The 26,240-nt window shown below is 45.5% G+C and overlaps 2 protein-coding genes across 5 annotated transcripts in view; one reads left to right on the forward strand and one right to left on the reverse strand.

The window, feature by feature from the left end:
• Positions 1-601: 601 nt before the first annotated feature.
• On the reverse strand, positions 602-5,306 carry SDF2 (stromal cell derived factor 2). The gene is given in 4 exon segments (XM_074189062.1): positions 602-1,282; positions 3,605-3,801; positions 5,110-5,236; positions 5,238-5,306. Coding segments are annotated over 4 exon segments (666 nt in total). The 5' UTR covers positions 5,292-5,306; the 3' UTR covers positions 602-994.
• A 189-nt stretch (positions 5,307-5,495) lies between these two features.
• The window catches only part of SUPT6H (SPT6 homolog, histone chaperone and transcription elongation factor), a 34,379-nt gene continuing 13,634 nt past the window's right edge, over positions 5,496-26,240 (forward strand). The window contains exons 1-21 of one of the 4 annotated variants that reach the window (XM_074189060.1): positions 5,496-5,650; positions 16,303-16,445; positions 16,860-17,018; positions 17,279-17,349; positions 17,772-17,961; positions 18,648-18,732; positions 19,362-19,635; positions 19,922-20,023; positions 20,421-20,537; positions 20,987-21,076; positions 21,258-21,400; positions 21,516-21,667; positions 21,750-21,845; positions 21,957-22,086; positions 22,341-22,491; positions 22,728-22,882; positions 23,050-23,245; positions 23,600-23,739; positions 23,837-23,954; positions 24,727-24,803; positions 26,087-26,222. In XM_074189060.1, the coding sequence (XP_074045161.1) occupies positions 16,337-16,445; positions 16,860-17,018; positions 17,279-17,349; positions 17,772-17,961; positions 18,648-18,732; positions 19,362-19,635; positions 19,922-20,023; positions 20,421-20,537; positions 20,987-21,076; positions 21,258-21,400; positions 21,516-21,667; positions 21,750-21,845; positions 21,957-22,086; positions 22,341-22,491; positions 22,728-22,882; positions 23,050-23,245; positions 23,600-23,739; positions 23,837-23,954; positions 24,727-24,803; positions 26,087-26,222 (2,691 nt within the window). In that variant the 5' untranslated portion in view covers positions 5,496-5,650; positions 16,303-16,336. Of the gene's footprint in view, positions 5,651-14,510; positions 16,446-16,859; positions 17,019-17,275; positions 17,350-17,771; positions 17,962-18,647; positions 18,733-19,361; positions 19,636-19,921; positions 20,024-20,420; positions 20,538-20,986; positions 21,077-21,257; positions 21,401-21,515; positions 21,668-21,749; positions 21,846-21,956; positions 22,087-22,340; positions 22,492-22,727; positions 22,883-23,049; positions 23,246-23,599; positions 23,740-23,836; positions 23,955-24,726; positions 24,804-26,086; positions 26,223-26,240 lie in introns of those variants that run through there. The other 3 variants (XM_074189059.1, XM_074189056.1, XM_074189057.1) reach the window with 3 other exon arrangements.

Here is a 26,240-nt window from a genome sequence, read left to right on the forward strand (position 1 = left end):
CAGAGCTGGTTGATGAAATGAAATCTTGATTTCTACCCCACCCAAGCAAGACCCATACAAAGAGTTTATTATTGCCTGTCCTCCATTCCTCAAAGACCATGACATCAGAGAGGTGATGCCATGACATGTATGTGAATTGGGCTGAGGTGAGGGGGTGCTGTGCTAAGTCAACAGCCTCACTTTCTCCTCCAGAATCATCTGGGTCCAGTGACTAGATATGGATCAAGACAATTGGTGAGGCAATGGGGACTAAGTAATTTGCCTCCAGGGTCACACAGCTGGTAAGTGTCAAATGTCTCAGGCCAGATTAAAGGCCAGTTAGGTCTTCTTGACTCCAGGGTGGTGCTCTATCCACTTTGCCAACTAGCTGTCCCCCAGTCCCTAGTAGTTTCTAGTTTTTTTGTTCATTTGTTTTGCAAGGGAATGGGGTTAAGTGGCTTGCCCAAGGCCACACGGCTAGGTAATTATTAAGTGTCTGAGGCCAAATTTGAACTCAGGTACTTTCCACTGTGCCACCCAGCTGCCCTCCCTAGTAGTTTCTAAAGGTTTGTAGGTATAAACACATCTAGGAATGTGATTCCTAATTGAATGACCACTTAAAGACTGAGAATCAAATTCTTTTTATTACTCCTGAGTAAAAGCATTATGTTGGAAACTGTACTCCACCTGTTAACGGATTATTATGCCAAAGCATCCAAATGAGGGGAATTTCCATCTTCAAGAGATATTATTTCTTCCACCTCCATTTCTTCTAAATGGATGAAAAGATCAGTCCCACCACTGGTAGTAACTCCCACATTTAAAAGGTGAAACCAAGTCCAGAATAAGGATAGATACATATTGGCAGGAAGGGAGCTGCTGCTCTTAAGAACTTAAAAATTTCCCATGCTGGATCCTCACCCAGGGGATGATAAGGCTGCTGCTGCTCCAGTGTGGAAAGCAGTGGGTGCAACTCAAACACTGTGTGGTGAGGTGGAGAGGAGCCGAAAGGATCTCACAGCTCAACATGATGGGCTTCGGTGCGAAGCAGCTCACTGGGTTTCATAAAGATGCCTTCCATGGCTCTCCAATAGTTGTTTTGGCTCTGCTGGGCCATGCCATGCACCTCTATTTGGCCACTGATGGGTCGGCCATACTGCTCTCCTGTGACAGAGAGCAGCACGTCAGTAGAAGCGTGTTTGAACCGAACCTCATCGTCTCTCACCCAGTGTGAGCCACTGCAGAGGACTGTCCAGTCATCCAGATAGTCCCCTTCACCCTCTTCCCCAAATGCACTCACTTCCTGAAAATGACAAGAACAGAAGAATTAGCATGAGCCCCAGGATAGATGGATGGAAAATGGGGAGCACTTCCACAGGAAGAACTAAAAATTTGGGGTTAAAAGGAGGCAAGTAGGGCAGCTAAGTGGTGCAGTGGATAGAGCACTGGCCTTGAAGTCAGGAGGACTATGAGTTCAAATCCCACCTCAGATACTTAATAATTACCTAGCTGTGTGGCCCTGAAAAAAAAACCTAAACAAAAATACCAAAGAATGACCCCCAAAACAATACAAATGAGTTAATAGAAATCAACAAACATTTGCATCTACTGTTTACTAAAAGTACCTCATCCTTATTCTTGGTTGGGAAAGAGACAGCAAAATGTACAGAAAAAGGTTAAAAAGGCATAATGTTATTTATGTGGGATTAAATGCTAGAGAGGTCAAATGGAAGGGAAGAGATTATGGAAGAGACCCCGTCCAGTTTGTCAGTGTGGAAGGAGGTAACAGTGGAAAGGGAACTTGAAAGAAGAAAAGAATTTTAGTATCTAGAAACTGGGGGGACAGGAGAAAGGTTGGGCAGATACAAGGAAAGGGCACATTTGGGAGAAGGAAACAGCAGTACATTTGCTTAGAGTATAATCTGGGTAAGAGCAACGTTAGCATCAGGCCAAAATGTGAGGGGCTTGAAGCCTGGGTCTAAAAGTCTGTATATAATTCAATTAATAGTGGGGAGACAGTGAAGGTGTAGGCAAATGAAATTACTAGTTTTTTTTTTAGGAAGATAACTTTGGCAGCAAGTAAAAAATGGACAGAAAAAGGGGAAGACTGACAGTAAAACTAGTTATGGTAGTAAAATTAGTCAATAAGTAATTGGTTTTTTTTTAACACTCTGCTAATCACTGGGAAAACAAAAAGAGGCAAGAAAATCCCTGCCCTCAAGGAAATTACAATCTAATATGTGAGACAAGCAAAGAACTATATGTATATGCTATAAAGATGATAAATCAGAAATAACAGAGGGGAAGATACTAAAACTCAGAGGGGGTAGTACGAAAGGCTCCTGTGGAAAGTGGGCTTCAGATGGGACAGGAAAAGTCAGTAGAAGAGGAGAGAGAACATTCCAGAGGCAGAGAAAAATGCCTGGAGGCATAAGACAAGGGTCTTGTTCCAAGAACAGCCAAGAGGCCAGTGTCACTAGATGAAAGAATACATGTTGAGGAGAAAAGAGTAAAAAGACTGGAAAGGTTGGAGGTAGCTGGGTTATGAATGGCTTTAACAAGAGCATTTTGTATTTGCTCTGGAGGCAATAGGGGGCCTGGAATTTACTGAGTGGCATTACTGCTAATACCAAAAAAAAAAAAAAAAAAAGCTAAAACAAAAGCTTTGGCTAGAAGTGACTAAAAGCCTAAACTTGGATGGTGGCAGGTGAAATTCAAATGGTTTGTTTGGTACACTGGTGATGACATCAACATGACCAAATTAAGGTTCAAATCTGATGTTATTCGGTAATTAATCACTTAGCCTTCTGTGACATATTTTACTATGCTGATCCTTAATATTTTTTTTTGCAAGGCAAATGGGGTTAAGTGTCTTGCCCAAGGCCACACAGCTAGGTAATTATTTGAATGTCTGAGGTTGGATTTGAACTCAGGTACAGGGCCAGTGCTCTATCTACTGCACCACCTAGTTGCCCTTGATCCTTAATTTTTATATAGTTTAACTTTTCCTATCACTGACTGATACAGCTATTAAGAGCTAGAACCCTTCTTTTACTTCCCTTTGATTCTTTATATAATGATGGTTATCACCAAAAACAATTCTAGAAATTCACCAGAACTACAAAGTTCTAAATAGTCTACTTCCTCTAAGAGCTTAAAGTCAGGTGCCATCCAACTAACTAGTGACCCTCAAATTCCATTCATGTGACATTGTTACATTTTATCATTATACTTAGTGGTAATATGGGTTACAATGTTGTCATAAATAAATATTAAATTGTATATGTAGCCCTTGACAAGGTTTTGTTGGGTGATGTGGTTCAGAAGAGCTAAAAGATTGGATACCCATGGTTTAAGTGTTCAATTAGCAGATATTTTGTTTTCCTATTTTGGTAGAGTAAAGAGAAATCTCCTAATCCTTTTCTACTGAGTTGACGCTGGTTCTCAAATCTCCTTTCTCCATGATTCCAACTAGTTAGGGAACCAAAGAAACTGTCCTCTTATCCAGAACTAGTTTTCTTTCATAAATAGATATAGTTCTCCTAAAGAGCAAAAAGGAGATCAAACAAGTCTAACAACAAGCAATTCCGCTGGGCAAGGCTCCACCAGTCCGGACCATGCTCACCTGGTTGCCAGAGAGGGGTGAAGAGAAGTGATGACTGTGAAGGTTGCGCCCAGTATTGACATGAGTCAGCCGTATGGCCTGGCCACACTTCACAGGGGTTCCTCTCTCACAGACTGTAGAGGTTTTTCCTCGGATCCTCCAGTAACTGTTGCTGTCATCCACATCTAATATCCCTGTAACTGACTGCTGCCCACTGCCTGGAAAAAAGGAAGATATTCTAAGCTCATTGATTGAAAGCTAGAAGGGAAGCTGGTGATTAACTAGTCCAGAAGGGTCAAACTCTGAAGCAAAAGTATGGTGAGAACCATAGGGAAGTATAATTGGGAAACGTGAACAAAACCACAAAAATCAATACTACATAGATGAGGTTCAATTGTAGTTTGCTATGTCGATGTACCCTCAGGGAGGGATCCATTTCTATTTGAATTTGACCCCCCACCCTAATTTAGAGTATCTAAGCAGAAGTGTTAAAAATAAAACTAAAAAGAAGCCTGGGAGCCAAATTATGAAAGTGTTTAAAGGCTGAGATGTTGCATTTCAGCATAGAGGTAGGGAGCCACAGATGGTTTAGAAGTAGGGGGGTAACAAGGTTAACCTGTGCTTCAGGAATAATAATTTGGCAGTCTGCTGAAGGAAGAGACATGAAGCAAGGAGCCAAGAAAGCTGCAATAAAAGTCTATGACAAGAGAAAATGAGACCTGGAACTAGAGTGTTAGCGGTGAAGAGACAGGCAGAGGGGGCTGCTAGGTGGCTGCAGTGGATAAAGCACCGGCCTTGGAGTCAGGAGTACATGGGTTCAAATCCGGTCTCAGGCACTTAATGACCTAGCTGTGTGGCCTTGGGCAAGCCGCTTAACTCCGTTGCCTTGCAAAAACAAAAAAGAATGTTTTAAGCCTTTACAATGAGTCAGGTACCCTACGGGTTGGGGATACAAAGAAAAGCCAGGCTAAAACAAGGAATTTACCCCAAAGAGAATTTCGAATCCCTGAAACGTTGTGAGCCGGGGACTAACAGGGTCATATGCCCGTCTTCTAAGCTTACTTTGATCCATAGAATTTATACCCAATCACCGGCCTGCTCAGGGAGAAAGGGGAGGGTGACATCTGGAGCTCAAAAAGTTTTTTAAAAGAATATTAAGAATTGTAATGACCTGTGATTGGAAAAATAATTTTAAAAAGGAAAAAAGATTTTGATGGCTCCGTGGAGGGTGCGGGGCAGGGGCGGATGGTCACCTGACAGGCGGAGGTGGGGCGGCTCCGGGAAGGCTTTGCCAGGTGTGCCCCCGCGCTTGCTAGGGCCTCCTGCCCGTCTCCCCACAGAGCCTCCTCTACCCCCCGCCCCGCCCAGCCACTCCCCCAGGCCCCGCCCCCTCGCCATTCCTCGAAGCTCGGGCTCCTCCTCCTACGCGCTCTTCCGGCCCCGCCCCCGGGGTTCCCCACGCCAAGCCCCGCCCCCCGGGGCTACCTCCTCCCCCTTCCACTTCCCGGCCCCGCCCACGGGCTCACCTGACCCGTAGTGCACGTCATGCGAGTGCAGCCGCACGTTGTGTCGCGTGTTGAGCAGCTTCACGACGGAGCCGCAGGTGACGAGGGGCGGGTCGGAGGCCCCGACTAGGCCCAGCAGCGCCCCGAGCGAGCAGCAGCAGCAGCAGCGCCGCCGCGGCCCCGGCCGGGCCCCACCGCCCCATCGTCCCGCCGGAAACGCGGCCCCCCCCCGGAAGCGGAAGCCGGGGACGGGGCCGCGCCCCGACCCTGCGCTCTCTATGCCCCTTCCCGCTAGAGCGTCCGGAAGAAACGGCCGACGCCGACTTCCTGCTCCCGCCCCCGGGCGGAGGACGCTCCGGGCCCCCAGAGAGCGCCCAGCCTGGCCGGGCGCCCGGGCCAGGGCCGCCTCTCTGTGACAGCGCGCCGGAAGTGACGTCAGACGCCGCGGCGGCCGCGGGCGTCGAGGAGGGGGGACGTCGTGGGAGCCCCCGGCCTGGCTCTCGGTGGCGCTGCCAAGCGGCGACTCCATTTTCCTCGGCGCTGGGGCGCTGCGGCGGGCTCGGTAAGGCCGGGGCTGGAGCCGGGGGCGCGGCGCGGCGGGGCGGCCCGGGGCGCGGCGGGGCGGGGCGGGGCGGGGGCTCATTAGGAGCGAGGGGCGCCCGGCCGGGGCGCCCCCCGCCCGGCGCACGCACCTCTCAGCTGGGCGGGCCCCCGCCCGCCACTTGTTGATACTTGGGGGTCCCCCCTCCCCCGAAAGCTGGGGAAGGCGCCTCCGGGGTGCGGGGGGAGGGGAAGAGGCAGGGCGACGGCGGCGCTGGGCCCGGTTCCTCCTGCGGGAGGGGGAGGTTTCCTGGAAGAGCGGGGCCTCGTGGGGCGGAGGAGGAACGGCTGCCCCCCTGCCGGGCCGGGCCGGGGCCGGGGTCGGGGTCGGGGCCGGGCCGGGGTCGGGGTCGGGCCGGGGCCGCGGCCACTCTGGCCAGAGGCACTCACACCGCCGGGCCGGGCTGCGTTCGGGAGCCCGGCCCGGCCTCTCCGATCTCAGCGCCGGCCTCCGTCCTTCAGCGTCACCTAAGCGCCCACTGCATGCCAGGCTCTGCCAGGAAAGCACCAAACCCCCACAGCCGGGCCCTGCCCTCCAGGAACTCCCAGTCTAATAAGGAAGACCACACGCAGCCAACCACGCAGCAGCGCCGGGTCGGCCAGGATGGGCCCAGAGAGGTGCAGAGCTCCGAGCCTAAGGGATGGGGAGACAAAGAGAAAGATCCGCCATCGAGAAGCGTCTGTCCTACCTAGGAGGTGCTGAAGATGCTACAAAGGAGGAGTCCTCTGAAATTGGAAGGTTCTAGGAGCTCCGGGAAAGGCATCGTCCTACCTGGGATTTGAGCCACATCTTGAGGGAACCCAGAAAGCTATGAGGAAGAGTTGTGAGACAGGGCAGTCCAACCCTGGGGGACAGCTGTTATGAAGATGATTTCCCAGGGGGGAATGGAGATGGAGACGGGAAAGTGAGTGATTCATTTGAGGAACTAAAACTAGGTCAGTGTAGCTGGCTAGAGTAGAGAGTCCTTGGAGAAACCATCTGGAAAGGTAGAAAGGAGCCGGGTTATGGAGAATTTTAAATATTAGATTTTCTATTGTACGTAATAAGGAGTTATTAGAGGTCACTGATCAGGGTGATTTTATGTAGATTGTATAGATATGTTATATATTATTTTGTTATATAGATATATACATGTTGTTTATAGAATTTTCTTACGTGCAATGTAGGAAAATTGCCTTGGAAGTTGAGTAGGAAATTTGAGACAGAGAGGGGGAAGTTTATTGCTATACTGCAGAGAAGAGATATGGGTCCAAACTAGAACTGTGTCAATGGAGAAAAGATGGATTTGATAAATGCAAACAATAAGATTTGGCAATGGATTGTATGGGTGGGGTGAGTGAGAGGGGGAGGACCTGATTAACTGGGAGGTTACTAGTAGTCTCCATAGTGATAGGGAAGTTTAAAAGGGGGAAACTTAATGGGTTGTGTTTTGGTTTTATTGTGTTTGAGATACCTGTGGGACAGCCTAGGATATCTAAGACCCAGTTGGATACGGATGATTAGCTCAGCAGAGAAGCTAGGGTTGAATATATAGAGCTAGGAATCATCTGTATAGAGATTATAATTAAACTCATGGGAACTAATGAAATTACCAAGTGAAATAAAATAGGAGAAAAGAAGGGGACCCAAGATGGACTGTCGTGGGCATGACCTGGAAGAAGATCTAGCAAAGGAGATGAGAAGCAATTGTTGGACAGAGAGGAGGAAAACCAAGACAGACCTGAGTCACACAAACCTTTAGAGAAACAAAGATGATCAGTAGTGACAATGCTGCTTGGAGATTAAGAAGGATCAGGATTAAGAAGAAAATACCCTTGAAGTTGGTGTTTAAAAACTCCTTGGCCATGTGGTGGTGTCTGGCCTTGTCTGTAATCCTAACTACTAGGGGAGTTGGACTCTTGGGCTTGGAAGTTTTGAGTGGCATCAAGTTCTGTAGCATTAAATTTGGGCTTGATATGGTGAACCCCTGGGAGTAAGGGTCCACTAATAATAATAATGTTTGTCTTTCATTCTCAAAGAAGACCACAATACCAGGGAGGTGATGCCATGACAAACACATGAATTGAATGGGGGGGGGGGGGCTCTGCTAACTTGCCAGCCTCACTTTCTCCTCCGGAGTCACCTGGGTCCAGTGGCCAGATATGAATCAGGATGACTGGAGATGGCCCTGGATGCGAGGTAGTCGGGGAAGTGACTTGCCCAAAGTCACAGAGCTAGTAAGAGTCTAAGGGCAGATTCGAACTCCTGTCCTTCTGACTCCAATGCCAGTGCTTTTATCCACTGATACCTAGCTGCTCCAAGAGGCCTTTAGTTTGTGTAAAGAAGGATGAACTGTCCCAAATCAGAAAAGGAGCAGAAGAGTAGGTTGGTGGCGCAGTGAATAGAGCACTGGCCCTGGAGTCAGGAGGACTTGAGTTTAAACCCAACCTCAGACCTTAATATTTAGTTAGCTGGGACTTTGGGCAAGTCATTTAACTCCATTGCCTTACCAAAACAAAACAAAAACTCCCCTGGCAGTCAGCATGATCAGGCTCCAAGAGGTTAATGCACTTCTAACCTGGGCAAGATGGGAATAACCCAGTCTTTTGAGAGAAAGGAGAACTGGGGAGAACACCTGCTATGGATTCATGGTTCCTCCAGATAATAAGTGACACCAAGATTAGATCTATATCCTCTACCTGGATATTCAGTGCTGTTTTTCCCTGCCCTTCCTTCTCCTTAACTTTGTCTGCTGCCCCAAACATCCTGGGTAAACACCTTGGGAGTGGGCTATTATTTCTGTGAGAGATGGTAGCTATAGCGGTACTAAGAGCCCTTGGAGGAAGCTGGAAAGAATATAATTTAACTGACTCAGATAGGAAACCTTATTCTTATATTTCTCTGAAACAGTTATATTATGAGCTCTCATCCCCAGTTCCCTGACTGTCTTGATTGGTCTGATGGACATGTCCAGGCAAAATGAGTGATGGAAAGAAATAATGACCATTGGCTTAAGTAGTCTGAATGCAAAGAGGTGGGGTTAACGCTAGCCTTTTGGAATCTGTATGTATGAGGTCTACCTCAAAAGCTTCCTGTGTGAGGCAGGGGCTTTTCTACTTGTTCCAAGCTTCAGCCAGTTAATCCAGGCTCTCTGCCCTGATGGAGTCCACCACAGTTTCTGAATCTGGTGAAATGTACCCATTGTTTTTGAGTTCATAAGCCATCTGAGTGAGAAGGAGATTCCAGTCTTCAGAACTTAAATTGGTTGGATCTTGGAAAGGAGATGGTTCTTTAACTTACTGGTGTTATTAACTCATTGCTGTTGCTATGCTATTTAACTTATTGCTGTTAGTAATCAGGGGCAGAATTTTGATCTCAATTTAGTTAAAACATTTAATAAAATTTTACTTTGTCCTAGGGACTGGGATAAGTGGGTCATTTTTCATGTCCTCATCAATATTGTGTGGATACATCTCTTAGGCATATGTCAGCTAGGAAGTCCATTTGGAATTATTAACCTGGGGAGGGGGAGTGTTAGTGCCTTGGTCTTGGAGACTGAAGACTAGTCCTGGCTCAGTGATCTCAGGCAAGTTACTAACCTTTCATCACTTTTAGTTTCCTTCTCTGTAGTCCTTCATTATTTAACTCAAAAGATGGTTATTATAGATTAAACGAGAAGTTTAAACTCTTTCTAAAAGTGAGTTATACAGTCCATTTAATGGGACTAGAGTATTCTTTCAAATTTTTACATTTCAAAATTCATTAAACTCCTGCTGATTGCGTGACATTTAGCTGGGCTGTATGGATAAAAGACAGAAGCAGTTCTTCCCTCAGAAGTTCTGCTCTGGGGGCAGCTAGGTGGCCCAGTGGATAGAGCACTGGCCCTGGAGTCAGGAGGACCTGAGTTCAAATCCAGCCTCAGACACTTAATAATTACCTAGCTGTGTGTCTCTGGGCAAGACACTTAATCCCATTGCCTTGCACACACACAAAAAAAGTTCTGCCCTGCCAATAACCAGATCCCCAAATTTAAAGTAATTCACTTTGAATGGACTAGGAGCACTGGGCCAGTCTGTGCATGGAGAGCGCTATCCTGGGACTTCTCCGTCAAGTCAGTATTGACTTTGCAGCAAGTCTTCAGCAGAGGGCAGAGCCTGTGCAGCCATCCCTGCCTTCTTGGGGATGGCATCTGCTGAAGGGCTAGAGAGGAGAGAGATCCCCAAGGCCTCTTCCAAGGGTGTGAGGAAGAGGTGACACACCAGAAGGCTTCAAGACAGAAGGACAGAGAAGAAAGAAGTTGTGCCACCTTTGTACCAAGGGGGAAGGGAAGATTTATCACTTCCTGCAAAAAATCAAGGAAGAGAACTGGCATTTGAGCTGGGCCGTAAAGAATGTTCGTGGGTGGCTAGGTGGCACAGTGAATAGAGCACCGGCCTTGGAGTCAGGAGTACCTGGGTTCAAATCCAACCTCAGACACTTAATAATTACCTAGCTGTGTGGCCTTGGGCAAGCCACTTAACCCCATTGCCTTGAAAAAAAATCTAAAAAAAAAAAGAGAATAGTCAGAATTTTAAAAGGCAGAAATAGAGGAGTGTCATTCCAGAAAAAGGGAATCAGGTGAGTCAAGATATGAGACAGAACTGTCTGGAAAGTTCATCTGAGATGATGAGTGTTCCAGTTTGATTAGAGCATTGAAGTACGTAATAAGGTGATGCAGGTTATAGACAGTTTTGATCACCTGGTTAAGGGAACTACAATTTATTTGGTGGGTAATAGGAAACCATTGAGAGGTGCTCATATCTTTTCATAAGGAAGCAAATTTTCCTGGCAACACTGTGATGTTGGTTAGGGATGGAGGTAAAGACTTGATGGAAGACTAATGACCAGCTGGGGATTGTGAGAACCTGAACTAGGATGGTGACAGTACAAATAGACACAGGTGATTTTAGAAATGGCAGAGCCTGACCATTTATTGGGGGGGGGGTGACAGAGGAGAAAAACAGAACTAAAGTTAGTGAACATAGAATAGAAAAGGGTTGCTTAGGTCTTTCCACTAACTAAGAGGGAAGGGCAAAAGGAAACAATTGAAATCAGATAAGAATTTTCTCCTGAGATATACCAGATGTGCTAGGAACATCTCCTCGGGAAGCTTACATTCTGTTAGAAGAATATAATAGGCACACAGAAGTAAATACAATTTACTTGTGATTTGAGGAGACAACCATAACCACTAGGGAAATCAGGAAAAGACAACTCCCATGGGATATGGTATCTGAGGTAAATTTTAAAAGAGGCAGAAATGAGGAGACAGCGTGGAACAAGCAAGTATGGAGGCTGGAAATGGAATTCTAAGAACTAGCTAGTGGGCTAGTATGGCTGGACAGTAATGAGAAAAGGACTAGAAAAATGGGATGAATATGGATAACAAGCTTTGTTTTGGACCTATTGGATTGGGTTTGTTAGTGCAAAGCACAGCACTAGAAACTGGGGTACAACTAGAAGGGTAGTTTGTCCTTAAGGAACCCATTTTTCCATAGGGGAAGGTGCAAATTGCACATTGCTTCAGATGAGCCTGGAGCTCACAATTGGAAACAAAGTGGAACTGTGTTTGATGAGTAAAAAAGATTGGCGGGGGTTGGGGGGGTAGGACCAGAAAACCTTGACTTCTCCAAAGTTGAATGTAAACAAATAAGAGGGAGCAAGAAAAGATGGGAGAGAGTGATTCAACCGAGTCCTGAAAGAGGAAAGGAAGAGTGAGGTGATTGAGGGGCAAGCAGTAGTGTTCATCCTTTGGGAGAAGGAGAAAAGGATGTAAGCATACCTTCATCTGAGTTTAGAGGTGTGAAGAAGCATGATTAAAGGGGTATATAGCTTGATATTGTCTGTCGTGAATATCATAGGACAAGACTAGAGTCTTGGGAGAGTAATCAAAAGGCCAAATATGAGTAACTGAGGATCCAGCTTTTGTTATGTAACAACATTTTGTAATGAAATGGGAAATTTTGTCCAGAATTGAGAATTGGTATGTGGAGAATATCAGACTCTCAAAGGGCTGAGGAATTATAGGATGTAGCTAGTCAATCACTGGTGTGGTTGAGATGGATTTTGGAGAGGGATAAACCAGGAAAAGGGGGTGTGGTGTGGTGGGAGAAGTGAAAGTATGGAAGATTACCTGGTAAACTTGTCTTTAAATGGGTGGAGAGAACCCATACCAAATCCCATCTTTGGTCAGTCTTTCATTTTGCCATATGTCCATTTGTTTTAGGAATATCTAACTTAAATCTGTGTACCCTTTTATCTCTTACTGCTTAGTACATACCCCCCCCTTAAAAAATTGTGCTTCTCAGTTCATTGTTACTTTAACAACTCTTAAACAGGGGCAACATATGTCTGAGCAACAAAATTAAAGTTGGTTTTGAAAATGAGTTTGAATTATAAAGAATTGTCGGCCCCTAAAATGAACTCTTCCCTCTAACTTTAGCAAATGTTCTGTTCCCTTGCCAGTGGTAAAGTAAAAAGGAGGAGATTGGAGGCTCCCAGAAGTCCTGGTTTTCAACAGGACTTTGACCTGCTCCAGCAGATCTTTGTGAGATAGAGAATATAGAAGTCCTGTGGTGGTTTAGGCAGCAGGTTTGGGTGATGCAAAAGCAGGGGCAGTGGAAAGCAGATAGATGGATCAGACTTGGCCTATTCCACTTGTTTCCCCATCAGACTTTTCCTTATTCCTTCCCCTTAATTGCCTCCTCAGCTCCTCAGGTTGAGGGGAAGCAGCTGTGAAGCTCCCCTGTGGCACCCTGATCTTAGCTCCCTTCCCCTTCCTGCCTTCCCAGGGATGCCATGGTAACCGCCATCAGGTACTTTGCAGCATCAGCCTCTTGTTCAGCTGCTGCCTCCCAGACACCCTCCACCTGCCTCTGTTGCACATTTCACTCACATACTCTGACCATGAGGAAAATTCCACAAGCACAAGGACTCTGTAAAATCCCTTTGTTCCCTAGGCTTCATTTAAGGAATTATGATGTTTGGACAGAAGTCTCACATCAGACTTTACCTCCCCTTCCTCCTGTGTGTCTGCGGATATGTGTGTTGTTTGGGTGAACTGGAGAAGGGACAGCCTTGGCCAGGGACAAGTTGGAAATCTCCTTCCCCTTGACTGGGCAGTCAGGATTCAGGGAGATGCACCTCATTGCTTATCTAGAGAAGAACAAGGACTAATAATTCTTTACATGTTAATATAAGGTCTTATTTGAGCCTTTTACAGAGTTTGAGGGAAGTGTTAGAGAACTTTTTCTGTTTATTTTACAGAAGAGGAAATTAAAGAAGGTAGTAACTTATCTAAGATAACATGACTAGTAAGTGTTGAAAGTTGGATTCGAACCCAATGCTTCCTGACTTGAATCCATGAATCCATTATTCTCTCTACTCTGCCATGCCACTTCTGGAAGAATATATAATTGTTTGAGAAGATTGTCATTGACTTCCCATGTCCAGATCTGATCTGCCAAATCTGTGAAATACTAAGCCTTCTAAGTTAGACTCTGTGGAATTGATGGACCCAGTTTGAGCAGGCTGTGTGTGGGGGCTGTCCTATCCAAAACTATTTTTAATGGTGTGATTGTCTGCTGAGGGGGAGCAGAGGAAAGTTATAATTAGAAACCCCAAATGTGATTGGGAAAGTTGCACAGCACCCAGTGTTGACAGCACCACAGTCATGTAACCTGGGCTTTAGGAGCAGTTGAAAACAGGTACTTCAGGGCAGCTAGTTGGCATAGTGGGAAAAGCACCGGCCCTGGAGTTAGGAGGCCCCGAGTTCAAATTCGACCTCAAATACTTATAATTGCCTTGCCTTGTGACCCTGGGCAAGTCACTTAACCCCCATTGCCTTACCAAAAAAAAAAGAAAAGAGAAAACAGGTACTTCACTTGGACAGAACAGAATGATATATGGGAGGTAGCAGAGCAAGCCTATCAAAAGAGAAAAAAACCAAACAGCTTGCTGGAGGCCTTCAGCTCTGGCCCAGAGTCATTATAATTTGGACCACGTTTTTGCCTTTCTCCTCTATCCCATTAAATTTATGTAATTTCTTTATATTGATTTTCCCAACTTAGCTCTTCAGGACTTAGTGGAGTACTATGCTGATCTGAACCACCTTTCAGGCTCTCTGAAACTTTGATATTTTGGTGAATTCATGATCTATCAGTATACCACCTCCCTCCAACAGTGCTGAGTGCCAGCCATCCTTGATCTTTCAGTCTTTGATCCTCCACACGAAAACCACTTAGTATGCTGAAACTGTTGTTTAGCTGTTTTTCAGTTATATCAGACTCTTCATAATGCCATTTGGAGTTTTTCTTGGTAGAGATAAACAGTGTGATTTGCCATTACCTTCTCCATCTCATTTTACAGACAAGAAATGTGAAGTGACTTGTCCAGGATCACACAGCTAATAAGTGTTTGAGGCTGTATTTGAACTCAGTAAGAGGAATCTTGGTGACTTTAGGCCCAGCACTCCATCCACTGTTCCAGAGGCCACTGTCAAAATCTTTCCAATTTCCTTGGGTCACAGTACTTTACCTGTCTATCTGTTAACCCTTACTCTTATCATTGGTCTAGGCAACTTCCTTTTCCAATCATGTTACATTGATGATTTTTTTTTACCATTTTTGGGGTATACAACTCATTGGTAATATGCTGTCTAGCCAGCTGAAATTTTCTGTAGGTTTTTCTTTTTTCTTTTCTTTTTTTTTTTTAGATTTTTCAAGGCAGTGGGGTTAAGTGGCTTGCCCAAGGTAATTATTAAGTGTCTGAGGCCGCATTTGAACTCAGGTACTCCTGACTCCAAGGCCAGTGCTCTATCCACTGGGCCACCTAGCTGCCCCTTTCTGTTGGTTTTTCCTTTGTGCTTTCCATCAGCTGCAATTTTGATTTTTTTGTGGTTGTAGAATTAAAAGATGGCATCACATAGTGATATCATAAATATGGCTTTTCCAATGTAATCAGAGGCTTGCAGATGAGGAGCTAAGATTTCTGATATTTCTGTTAATTGAAAAGTACACAACAGTTTAAGAATGGTTCTTCTTTGTTAGCACTTCAGAAATTTAATTCTGAGATTGAGCAGGAGTTTGCAGGCCCTTTCCATGAGTTACTAGGGCCACAAGGGTCAATCTTTGATTTTGATTTTTCTATTATGTTTCCAGGAAACATAAGGGAACATGAAGGGATGTTGAAACCCCCTCCTTTGATCCCCTGTGAATTACTTTGTTTTGACCAAAGATTCATATAGGTACAAATCAAAGTTGACTAGTGGATTAAATAGTGGATACTACTTTGGTTCCTCAGAGTTTCCTGATGATCAAATAAAAGACACAAAGATGAATTTGTTTATGTATTATAAAAATTTGTTGAGCACCTACTAGGTAAATAGCACTGTGCTAAAGAAGTATCTGACACTGTCCTTACTGTGCTCAATCTTAAATTGGGGAGGCAAGACACCTACAAACTAGGCAGGAGCTAAAGCCTCCCTCCCTTAACTCCCCCTCCTTGAATCCCACCAGCAATTGCCTGATTAATTGTTCTTGTGCACAATTGTCTGCAGTTCTCCTGCCTTAGAATCTTCCACAGCTCAGCAGCCCTGCCAAGTAAAGCTTGGCATTCAAAACCCTTCCTCTAACTGTTTGTTCTTGGCACTAGCTACACTGAGCACTTCCTGTACCTGCCTGCCCTTCACCCTCACATATTCCCATCTTTCCCTGTGCTTAGAGTAACCTCCCAACCTGTAAAACCACCTTGTCTATGCTTTCAAGATCAGTTTACATTGCATCCTTTTCTGTGAACTCTGCTCCAACTCTGTGGCCCCCATAGCTGCACCTCTAGGATCACTCTGTCCTTTCAGACTTAGAGTAATCTTTCCTGTAGCTAAATATTCTATGTTATGTCTCTTTGATATATTTAGCCTATTTTTAATTTTTCTTGCTTTGATGTGTTCATGTCTTCTATGAAATTTCAGCTTCTTAGCAGCAAAGGCTATGAGATGTTTCTCTGTACTTCCTCCAGAGGCCTAGGACAGTAAGCACACTGGCTGTATTTCTGAAGAAGTAGAAGAGTCAGCAAGTGCTTTAGGGTTTCAGAAGAAAGAGATCACTGGAGTGGATGGCTTTAGGTCACTAGTGATCTTTGGGAATACATGCCTGGAATGCTCAGAGGACACTCACAAGACAAATCTTGTTGGAGCAGAAGGGTCCTGTGGAGAAGGGTGAGAGCTCATGTGACAACAGACAGGTCATCTCATGTTACAGAGATTAAACCTGAAGAAACCCTAACGTTGTACAAAATAGATAGCTGAGGCCCATCTGTGGGAATCCTTATACTATAACCCTAACTTATGTGAGGCATATTATGAAAGAAATGAAAGAACAGATGGCATGATAGCAGCCAAAGTTATCTGGGCTAGAAAAGGGATAGAGATAGAAATCCAAAATAGAGAAAATAAGCTCCTAGCAATTAGACTACCCCAGGGAAGAGTTGGTCTAGGGTGGCTTAGGTTCTGCCATCACCTTCCTAGCAGGTTTAAGAACCACCACCATCCCACCCAGGGAGGAAAAGTCCTGGGTTCTTAGCTCTAATCTCTTCACCAGGTCTCCTCAAAGCATTACGTGAGCAGCTGCAGCCATGTCTGATTTTGTGGAGAGTGAGGCAGAGGAATCCGAGGAAGAGTACAATGATGAGGGAGAGGCAGTGCCTCGGGTCACCAAGAAGTTTGTTGAAGAAGAAGAAGATGGTAAGTGAGTCTCAGCATCAAGTACCTGGGGCAGAAGTCATTCAGATACCAATTTCTGGGAAAGAACAACCAGTGTTTCTCTTTATCCCTTCTTATGTTATGATTGGGCCTTGTGTAGAATCAGGCATCAGCTTAGCTAGTCATATGGAGAAAGTGGAACCATAGGACTTAGAGGGAAGTCAGAGGAAAGGGAAAATTGTGGGAGTTGTCTTATGTAAAAAAGATGGGAAAATTTGTGAAAAGAAGATGGTATTGATGGGGCACCTGTGTATTTGGGACTGTTGCCCAAAGAGGGTATTTAATTCCTTCTCTTGGGATTATTTTCTCCCTCCAAAACTCCCATTCTTACAGACAGGTGGTAAGGTAACTTATGGTAAAGTTACTTATGGTAAGTAACAAGCATATCTGTTAAAGATGAAGAAGAGGAGGAGGAGAACCTGGATGATCAGGATGAACAGGGGAATTTGAAAGGCTTCATCAATGATGATGATGATGAAGAAGAGGAGGAGGAAGATGAAGCTAGTGATTCAGGAGACTCTGAGGATGATGTGGGACACAAAAAGCGGAAGCGCAGTAAGTAAAGGGACGAAGGCAGAGACATGGAGGGCAAATGCCTTTAAAAAGGAGATGCCCAGGGGCGGCTAGGTGGCGTAGTGGATAAAGCACCAGCCTTGGAGTCAGAATTACCTGGGTTCAAATCTGGTCTCAGACATTTAATAATTACCTAGCTGTGTGGCCTTGGGCAAGCCACTTAACCCCATTTGCCTTGCAAAAACCTAAAAAAAAAAGAGATGCCCAGTCTGGAGAGGAACACTACCATTCTCTTTTAGCAGCTTTTGATGATCGTCTGGAAGATGATGACTTTGACCTTATTGAAGAGAACTTGGGTGTCAAAGTCAAACGGGTAAGTGGGAAACCATGCGCATTCTTAGAATTTATATAAGAACAACACTATAGTTAAGTGTTTCCCCTATCCAACTATTAATTATTCCTTTTAGAGGGGATGGAAAATGTACTTCAGCATAGTGAATGCAGGGACTGGACTCAGAGGCACGATTAAGCCACAAGCTTTGAAAAGGCCTATATAGGCCATTGAGATGGTCTGACTTCAGTTTCCCAGCACTTAAACCTCCCCCTTCCTCCAGTTGGCAAAAAGGTCTCAGAAACCTAGGATGAGGATTCTGCTGAGACTTGGTGCCATGACTCAAGGGCAGGAACACCAAAAGAAAGATGCCACAGGCAATCAAACACTTAGTGATTGAAAGGAGAAAAGAATCCTTATGCCAGACCCAATAAACCCTAACAATAAGGGCTTTCCATCCTCAGCAAAAATTCAGGCGCCTACTGAAGATGTCAGATGATGAGGATGATGAGGAGGAAGAATATGGGAAGGAGCATGAGAAAGAGGCCATTGCTGAGGAAATCTTTCAAGATGGTGAAGGAGAAGAGGGACAGGAAGCTGTGGAGGCCCCTATGGCTGCACCAGAGGAGGAGGAGGAAGAGGATGAAGAGTCAGGTAGGTGGTGTGAATCAAGGACTCTGGTTTCTTTGAAGGAATGGTTTTGCTTCAGCAGTAATGAAGTCGATGACAGTGCTGCTGCTAGGACTTTGACTAGATATTATCCACACAATGAGGCCATTGGTCACCATACTTGTGCTTGTCACAGAACCCCTTGCTTCTGGGGTTACCCAAAAGAATCTCCTTCAACAAAGGAAAATCTGTAGTGTTATTGAGTTAAGCATCTTTTGGTTCCCACCTGAATTACACCCCTGATGGCAGGAGATGGAAAAGAGATTCTAAGGTTGGGTGTTTTTTTTTTTAGACATTGTGAAATCTTGTGTTTCCTTAAAATTCTTAGGTACTTGCTCTATTTTACAGTTGACCCTAAAAAAATCTCAGAATAGGGGCAGCTAGGTGGCACAGTGGATAGAGCACCGGCCCTGGAGTCAGAAGTCCCTGAGTTCAAATCTGGCCTCAGACACTTAATAATTACCTAGCTGTATGGCCTTGAGCAAGCCACTTAACCCCATTTGCCTTGCAAAAGCCTTTAAAAAAAAATCTCAGAGCAGAACAGACCATGAAATGGTTTTCTTAGGAGGTTGAGATTCTCCAACTCAAGTCCCTGCCCTCTCTAAACAGTGGGCATGGGGCATGGGCATGCCCACAGGGAAAGAACACTTACACTTCTCTTCCATGCTCAGATATTGACGACTTCATAGTGGATGATGACGGGCAGCCTCTCAAGAAACCTAAATGGAGGAAAAAACTTCCTGGCTACACAGACGCGTAAGTGATGTCAGAAAGTTTGGGAAAGATCCATCATTAAACATAAGCAAGCTAGGCAGTGTTCTGGCAAGGTGGGATTACTGGCAACTACTAAGGTCCAGAATGACCACTATTACTCTGTCTGCCTCTTGACCTTAAGTAAAGTAGTCTTCCCTCTAAAGTAACAGTATCCGATCTTCAGCTTATGGGCTACACGTGGCCCTCAAAACCCATTTGTGCGGCATTACTACATTTTGTTATAGTTATTGGTGATATGGTTTACATAAATAAATATGAAATTCTGTATGAAGCCTAGAAAAGCTCAAAGGTCAGACACCTCTGCTCTAAGGGAAGCAGGAATCCTGAAGGACTTTAGCAAAGACTGACCACTATGAGCAGGTTGTGAACCTTTCCCTGAGTATATACAAAGTCTTGATGTTGGCTGGTGACTAGACTATCCTCCATCCCTTGGTAGGCACATTTTTGTTTATAACTGCACCTCAACTGAGCTCTTCTCCTTCAGGGGACCCAGATCATTTGTTCCCTCTCCTAGGCTTACTAGTACCTAGTTGGACCATACCACATTAAAGGAACATGAGATCATAGCACTTTCTCCCTTTCCCCAGAGTCTCTTCTCATTTTATTCACAGGGCCCTGCAAGAAGCTCAGGAGATCTTTGGGGTAGATTTTGACTATGATGAGTTTGAGAAATACAATGAGTATGATGAGGAACTGGAGGAGGAATACGAGTACGAAGATGATGAGGCTGAAGGAGAGATCCGAGTACGGCCCAAAAAGACCGCCAAGAAGCGTGTTAGCCGGAAAAGCATTTTTGAGATGTATGAGCCCAGCGAACTGGAGAGCAGCCACCTGACAGACCAGGACAATGAGATCCGGGCCACTGACCTACCAGAAAGGTTCCAGGTGAGGGCTTTCAGCCTTGGCTATCCTACAATGGGGATCCCACCTCATTCCTGATTTCCCCTACCTGAGTGGTCTTGGGAATGTCTGATTCAGAATATTCAACCCAGGAGTGGCGTGCAGGGCAGGACATTGGAAATCCTAGCTTAGTTCTACATGTGCCCTTGCCCAAACTAGTATTGCTTTTTGGAGGGTGTGACTTGCCGTCAGTTGGTCGATCAGTGAGCATTTATTTTATTAAGTGTCCACTTTGTTCTCAATGACAGCATTATTAATCTCCTTTTCCCAGTTGCGCTCTATCCCTGTCAAAGCAGCTGAAGATGATGAGCTGGAAGAAGAAGCCGACTGGATCTATAGGAATGCCTTTGCGACACCAACCATTTCACTCCAGGTACCATCATCCCCATCCTAACTGGAAGACTAGCTAAGGTTGGTAGCTCTTCCTGTTAGGCTTTGGCATAAAGCAGCTACTTCCAGATTGACTTGAAGTGTGTGTGTGTGTGTGTGTGTGTGTGTGTGTGTGTGTGTGTGTGTCACAGAGAGATTGAGATTGGGAGGGGGATTGAGAAATTGTGAAAGACTTTGTTGAAATCTGTAGATGGAAGAGAGGACAAATGTGTATCATCATCTGGAAACCTCTATTAAACACCTCTTATATATATTGTACTTTGTTGAGTATATAAAGTGAAGTAAATTCAGTGGGATGACCCCCCTCTCTGGAAAGTGAGCCCAGATTGTCTCCAGAATGAGAACTTCATTCATTGGTTTTATATTTTTCCCCATATCAGGAAAGTTCCGATTACCTGGACCGTGGACAGCCGGTCAGCAGCTTTAGTCGTAAAGGCCCCAGCACTATCCAGAAGATCAAAGAGGCCCTGGGCTTTATCCGCAATCAGCATTTTGAGGTACTGTCATAATTCCTGGGACTTGGGACCTAGTGACCAACAAACAGCTCCATTGAAGGGTGAGGGAGGGCCTGGCTTCCTGAGCCTGGGAGGCAGGTAGGGAGATCAAATTTTTAAGATGCTATTGACTGGGGGGCAGCTAGGTGGCGTAGTGGATAAAGCACTGGCCCTGGAGTCAGGAGTACCTGTGTTCAAATCCGGTCTCAGACACTTAATAGTTACCTATCTGTGTGGCCTTGGGCAAGCCACTTAACCCCGTTTGCCTTGCAAAAACCTAAAAAAAAAAAAAAAAAAAAAAAAAAAGATGCTATTGACTGTGTCTTGTCCTTTACACAAGGCAAAGAATATTCGATGGTGATAATCTGTGGTAGATCCAAGCCCACTCAGACCCCCTCAACTTCCAAGAGCTGCCCCTTGGCCTATGGCGTCTTTTTTTTTTGCTCCCATAGGTACCTTTCATCGCCTTCTATAGAAAGGAGTATGTAGAACCTGAGCTGCACATCAATGACCTGTGGAGAGTGTGGCAGTGGGATGAAAAGGTACCTATCCACATCTACCCCAGGAGCAGATACAGGATAAGCCACCATGTGTGAAAAAGACCCCACACACACTGTGGCCTGGTTCCCAGATAGAGTGTAGTAAGGCTCCAAAGGCCCATGAAGCCTCAGGCTGGACTCACCGAACCCCATGGAAGTTAAGTTAAACCTTCTTCTCATTTAGTGGACCCAGTTAAAGATCCGAAAGGAGAATCTGACTCGGCTTTTTGAGAAGATGCAGGCCTATCAATATGAGCAGATATCTGCTGACCCAGACAAGCCCCTGGCTGATGGCATCAGGGCACTGGACACTACAGACATGGAAAGGTAGAGTCTGCAGCTCACATCCCCAAGAAGCTGGGAGGATTGACACATCTTCTAGCACAGTCTGCTCCCACATGGGGTCCTTGGGGTGTAACTCTCTGGCTCTTGTACTTTCCAGATTGAAAGATGTGCAGTCAATGGAGGAGTTGAAAGATGTCTACAACCACTTCTTACTCTACTATGGCCGTGACATCCCTAAGATGCAGAATGCTGCTAAGGCCAGCCGAAAGAAGCTAAAGCGTACACGGGAGGATGGAGATGAGGAGGAAGGTGAGGCCCAGGCTGAGGAGGGCCCTTCAGCAGATCAGGGCTCAGGGGCCGAGCAATGACAACCCCAAAAATGTCTCAACAGGTGAAGGGGAAGAAGTGGAGGATGAACAGAAGGGCCCCGAGCTCAAGCAGGCCTCCCGCCGAGACATGTACACCATCTGCCAAAGTGCCGGCTTAGGTTAGAGCTCCCTCTGTCTCAGGATCTCACAGCAAGATTCTGAACAAGTAAAATGGATCCTCTAGTCTAGGTGATGTCTTAACCACTTAGTTCTCCCCCCTTTTTCTTTAGATGGATTGGCCAAGAAGTTTGGGCTTACCCCAGAACAGTTTGGGGAGAACCTCCGGGACAGCTATCAGCGGCATGAGACAGAGCAGTTCCCTGCTGAGCCCCTGGAGCTGGCAAAAGACTACGTGTGCAGGTGGTCACAGAGGAAGGAGACAGACTCTGATTGGGAAGGGGGGGAGAAGGGAAATCTTCCTGACTTTGGAATTGGGGATATTGGGGTTCCAGGCTTGACTTTGCCCCTGGCTTCAGGGTTTTAGGCAGATCACTCAGCCTCTCTGAATCCAAGATTCCTCCTTAGTAAATTGAGTGATGGATGAGGTCAGCTAGGCACTGCCACAGGGTGCTAGGCCTAACCATGATTCTCCTTGTTTCCCTCTCTTCTTACAGTCAATTCCCTACCCCAGAAGCTGTACTTGAGGGGGCTCGATACATGGTGGCCCTGCAGATCGCCCGGGAGCCCCTTGTCCGGCAGGTGCTTCGACAGACCTTCCAGGAGAGGGCTAAAGTTAACATCAACCCAACTAAAAAGGGCAAGAAGGTGAGCAGGCCAAAGAGTTCAGAATGCTGCTGTGATCCCAAGCATCGCAGGTGTCCTGCCTAAATAATTTCAGAGACCTCTGGCATGGGCTTGTACTGCTGCACAGAGGGTCTCTCTCTACTTTCACATTAACTAAGCCACCTGGCTTAGTAAGAATCAGAGGTGTCAGGCTGGGGTCTGAAAAAAGAAAGACTTTTAACCCTCCAAAGGTCTGACAGCACCACTCTTCCCTGTAGGATGTGGATGAGGCCCATTATGCCTACTCTTTTAAATACCTGAAGAATAAGCCTGTGAAAGAGCTTAGAGATGATCAGTTCCTCAAGACCTGCCTGGCTGAAGAGGAAGGCCTGCTCACCATTGACATCAGCATTGACATGAAGGGAGTTGAGGGGTGAGGCCAGACCCTCGAGTGTACTTGGTAGAGTGGGGGAAAGGAGGGAAGCCAAAGGGTGAGGAGGATCCCCTGCCCCGGAGGGATGAGGTAGTCCTTGGGGAAGTATGCCTCCTCCCATTTGCTGAGTCTTGGGTCCACTGGAGTCCCATCCTCTCATCCTCCAGCTATGGCAGTGACCAGACATACTTTGAGGAAATCAAGCAGTTCTACTACCGAGACGAGTTTAGCCACCAAGTGCAGGAATGGAACCGGCAGCGGACCATGGCCATTGAGCGGGCCCTGCAACAGTTCCTCTATGTGCAGATGGCCAAAGAGCTCAAGAACAAGCTGCTGGCCGAGGCCAAAGAGTTTGTCATTAAGGTGAGGGTGGCCCACTGTCATCTTCTAGCTAGAGGAGCAGAACCTATATCTTGTGGGTTTGTTTTGAGACTAAAGGAGAAGCAGATGATTTTGGGCAAATCCTCTACCCTCTCTGGACTTTACTATCTTCATCTGTAAAAGGAAGTGGTTGAACTAAATGGTCTCTGAGCTTTCCAGCTAGAATAGTTGGAGAGCAGGGCTGCAAAGGTACTGGCACAAGGCCCTGGGGTCTGCCTCAGTGTCCATCAGACCACTTTCTATATCTGGGTATGCCTTTAAGTATCTACAGCCCCTGGTTCAGCACCACACGGGTCTGTCCTTATTAGTGTACCATAGTACTTTCTGTCCCCCTAGGCTTGTAGCCGGAAGCTGTACAACTGGCTGAAGGTGGCCCCCTACCGACCTGACCAACAGGTAGAAGAAGATGATGATTTTATGGATGAGAACCAAGGGAAAGGCATCCGTGTTTTGGGGATTGCCTTCTCCTCTGCCAGGTACCTGCCCTTGCCCATCTTCCCAACTCCATCCTGGGTCTTGGGGGCATCCACTCATGCTTAGCAGTAGGCAGTGAACCTCTCTTCTTTCTGCCAGAGACCACCCTGTGTTCTGTGCCTTGGTCAATGGAGAGGGAGAAGTAACAGATTTCCTACGGCTGCCTCACTTTACCAAACGGAGGACCGCATGGAGGGAAGAAGAGCGGGAAAAAAAAGTAAGTGATGAACCTGGGCCATATGGAGACCTGAGTATATTTGTAAAGTAGTTATAAAGTCATTTAAAAATAATTAACCTATGCATATTAATATAAATAACGTTATTATGAAAAAAATAAAATAGTGAGTTAAATAGCATTGTTTTGTGGCATAGTTTTTATATATCTCTCTTTGACTTAGAAGACAGCTGGATGATCCTATCTGGTTCTGCATTCAATCTTTTCTTTTGGTTGTTTTGGTTGAAGCAAAAGAAGAAAATTCAACCTCACACATGTAATTGGAAAAGGGAAGGGCACTTTGATGGGTGGCAAGTAATGTCTTTGTAAAGTAGCTTGAATCAGTGTAGAGTAGAACTAGATATGAGGAAATCAAACCTTTCTTAGCCTGAGGAGGGCCTTCCAAGCTGTCCTCAGATCCTCCAGGGCTACTTTGTGATCATGACTCTCGAAGACAACTAAGACCATCAGGTACAAGCTACAGGGGAGGCAACTTTGTTGAACATAAAGAACCAGCTGTCCCAACTGTGGGGGGATACTTTGGAAACAAACTATCACAAAAGGAAGATGATGACAGTGATGATTTTCAATAGAACTTACCCAGTAATCAGAAAGACTACATTGTAAAGTATTGCACTTTGTGTATCACTAAACTTTGATTGGCAGCTTGGGCTAAGTGGTCTCTCTGAAGAATTCATATAGGGAAAGGAGAAGAATGATAGTTGCCTTAATCCCACAGTGACCATTCAACTCCATCTTTCTTCTTTCATCCCAGGCTCAGGACATTGAAACTCTAAAGAAGTTTCTTCTGAACAAGAAACCTCATGTAGTAACCATTGCAGGAGAAAACAGGTAAATCAGTCTAGAAGGCTGGTCTAGTGCCTATGCATTTTTTCTTTTTTTTAGGTTTTTGCAAGACAATGGGGTTAAGTGGCTTGTCCAAGGCCACACAGCTAGGTCATTATTAAGTGTCTGAGACCGGATTTGAACTCAGGTACTGATTCCAGGGCTGGTGCTCTATTCATTGTACTACCTAGCCACCCCATGCCCATGCATTGTTCAGAGAGTTGTAGGCCCCTCTCGTCACTGTCTAAAACTCAGGTCTGAAACAGTGATCCAAAGTTGCTTCAAAGGAGACTGACACTTGGGACTGTGTTACTGCCTGGCTCCTGGACCTGTTTGGTTTTTGTCTTCTACTACTTTGCTCTCTCTGAGTATTTCTTTCTAGGCTAAATATAACAGATCATGAAGTTTGGTCAGAAAATTTATCCAAAGCCCTATAAAACTACTTTTCCCAAAAATCTGGCACGCTGTTGCATTGTTGGTGGAGCTGTGAACTCATCCAGTCTTTCTGGAGAGAAATTTGGAGCTATGCTCAAAAGGTCAACAAAAACGTACATACCCTTTGATCCAGCAGTACCACTACTGGGTCTATACCCTTAAGAGATGATGAAAAAGGGTGAACATATCACCTGTACAAAAATGTTAATAGCAGCCCAGTTTGTGGTGGTAAAGAACTGGAAATTAAGTAAATGTCCTTCAATTGGGGAATGGCTTAGCAAACTGTGGTATATGTATGTAATGGAACACTATTGTTCTATTAGAAACCAGGAGGGATGGGAATTCAGGGAAGCCTGGAGGGATTTGCATGACTGATGCTGAGTGAGAGGAGCAGAACCAGAAAAACATGGGGGCAATGATCAACCTTGATGGACTCACTCATTCCATTTGTGCAATAATCAGGGACAATTTGGGGTTGTCTGCCATGGAGAATACTATCTGTATCCAGAGAAAGAACTGTGGAGTTTGAACAAAGACCAAGGACTATTAACTTTAATTTAGAGGGGGGAAAAAACTGCTATCTTATTGTCTTATCTTACTATATCTCTTATACTTTGTTTCTTCCTTAAGGATATAATTTCTCTCTCATCACATTCAATTTGGATCAGTGTATACCATGGAAACAATGTAAAGACTGACAAATTGCCTTCTGTGGGGGGTGGGGGAAGGGAAGTAGGCTTAGGGGGAAATTTTAAAACTCAAATAAGATCTTTAAAAAAAATTTTTAAAAAAAGTACTTTTCCCAAGGTAAAATCTCTGGTCACATCCCTAATTCATGCTCTCTGTTCCTCCAGAGATGCTCAGATGATGATTGAAGATGTGAAGCGCATTGTGCATGAACTTGACCAAGGCCAGCAGCTATCATCTATTGGGGTAGAGATGGTAGACAACGAACTGGCCATCCTGTATATGAACAGCAAAAAGTCTGAGGTAATGCCTTTTATTCCT

This window comes from Macrotis lagotis, chromosome 5 (genome assembly GCF_037893015.1).
Source record: "Macrotis lagotis isolate mMagLag1 chromosome 5, bilby.v1.9.chrom.fasta, whole genome shotgun sequence".
Taxonomy (NCBI): domain Eukaryota; kingdom Metazoa; phylum Chordata; class Mammalia; order Peramelemorphia; family Peramelidae; genus Macrotis; species Macrotis lagotis.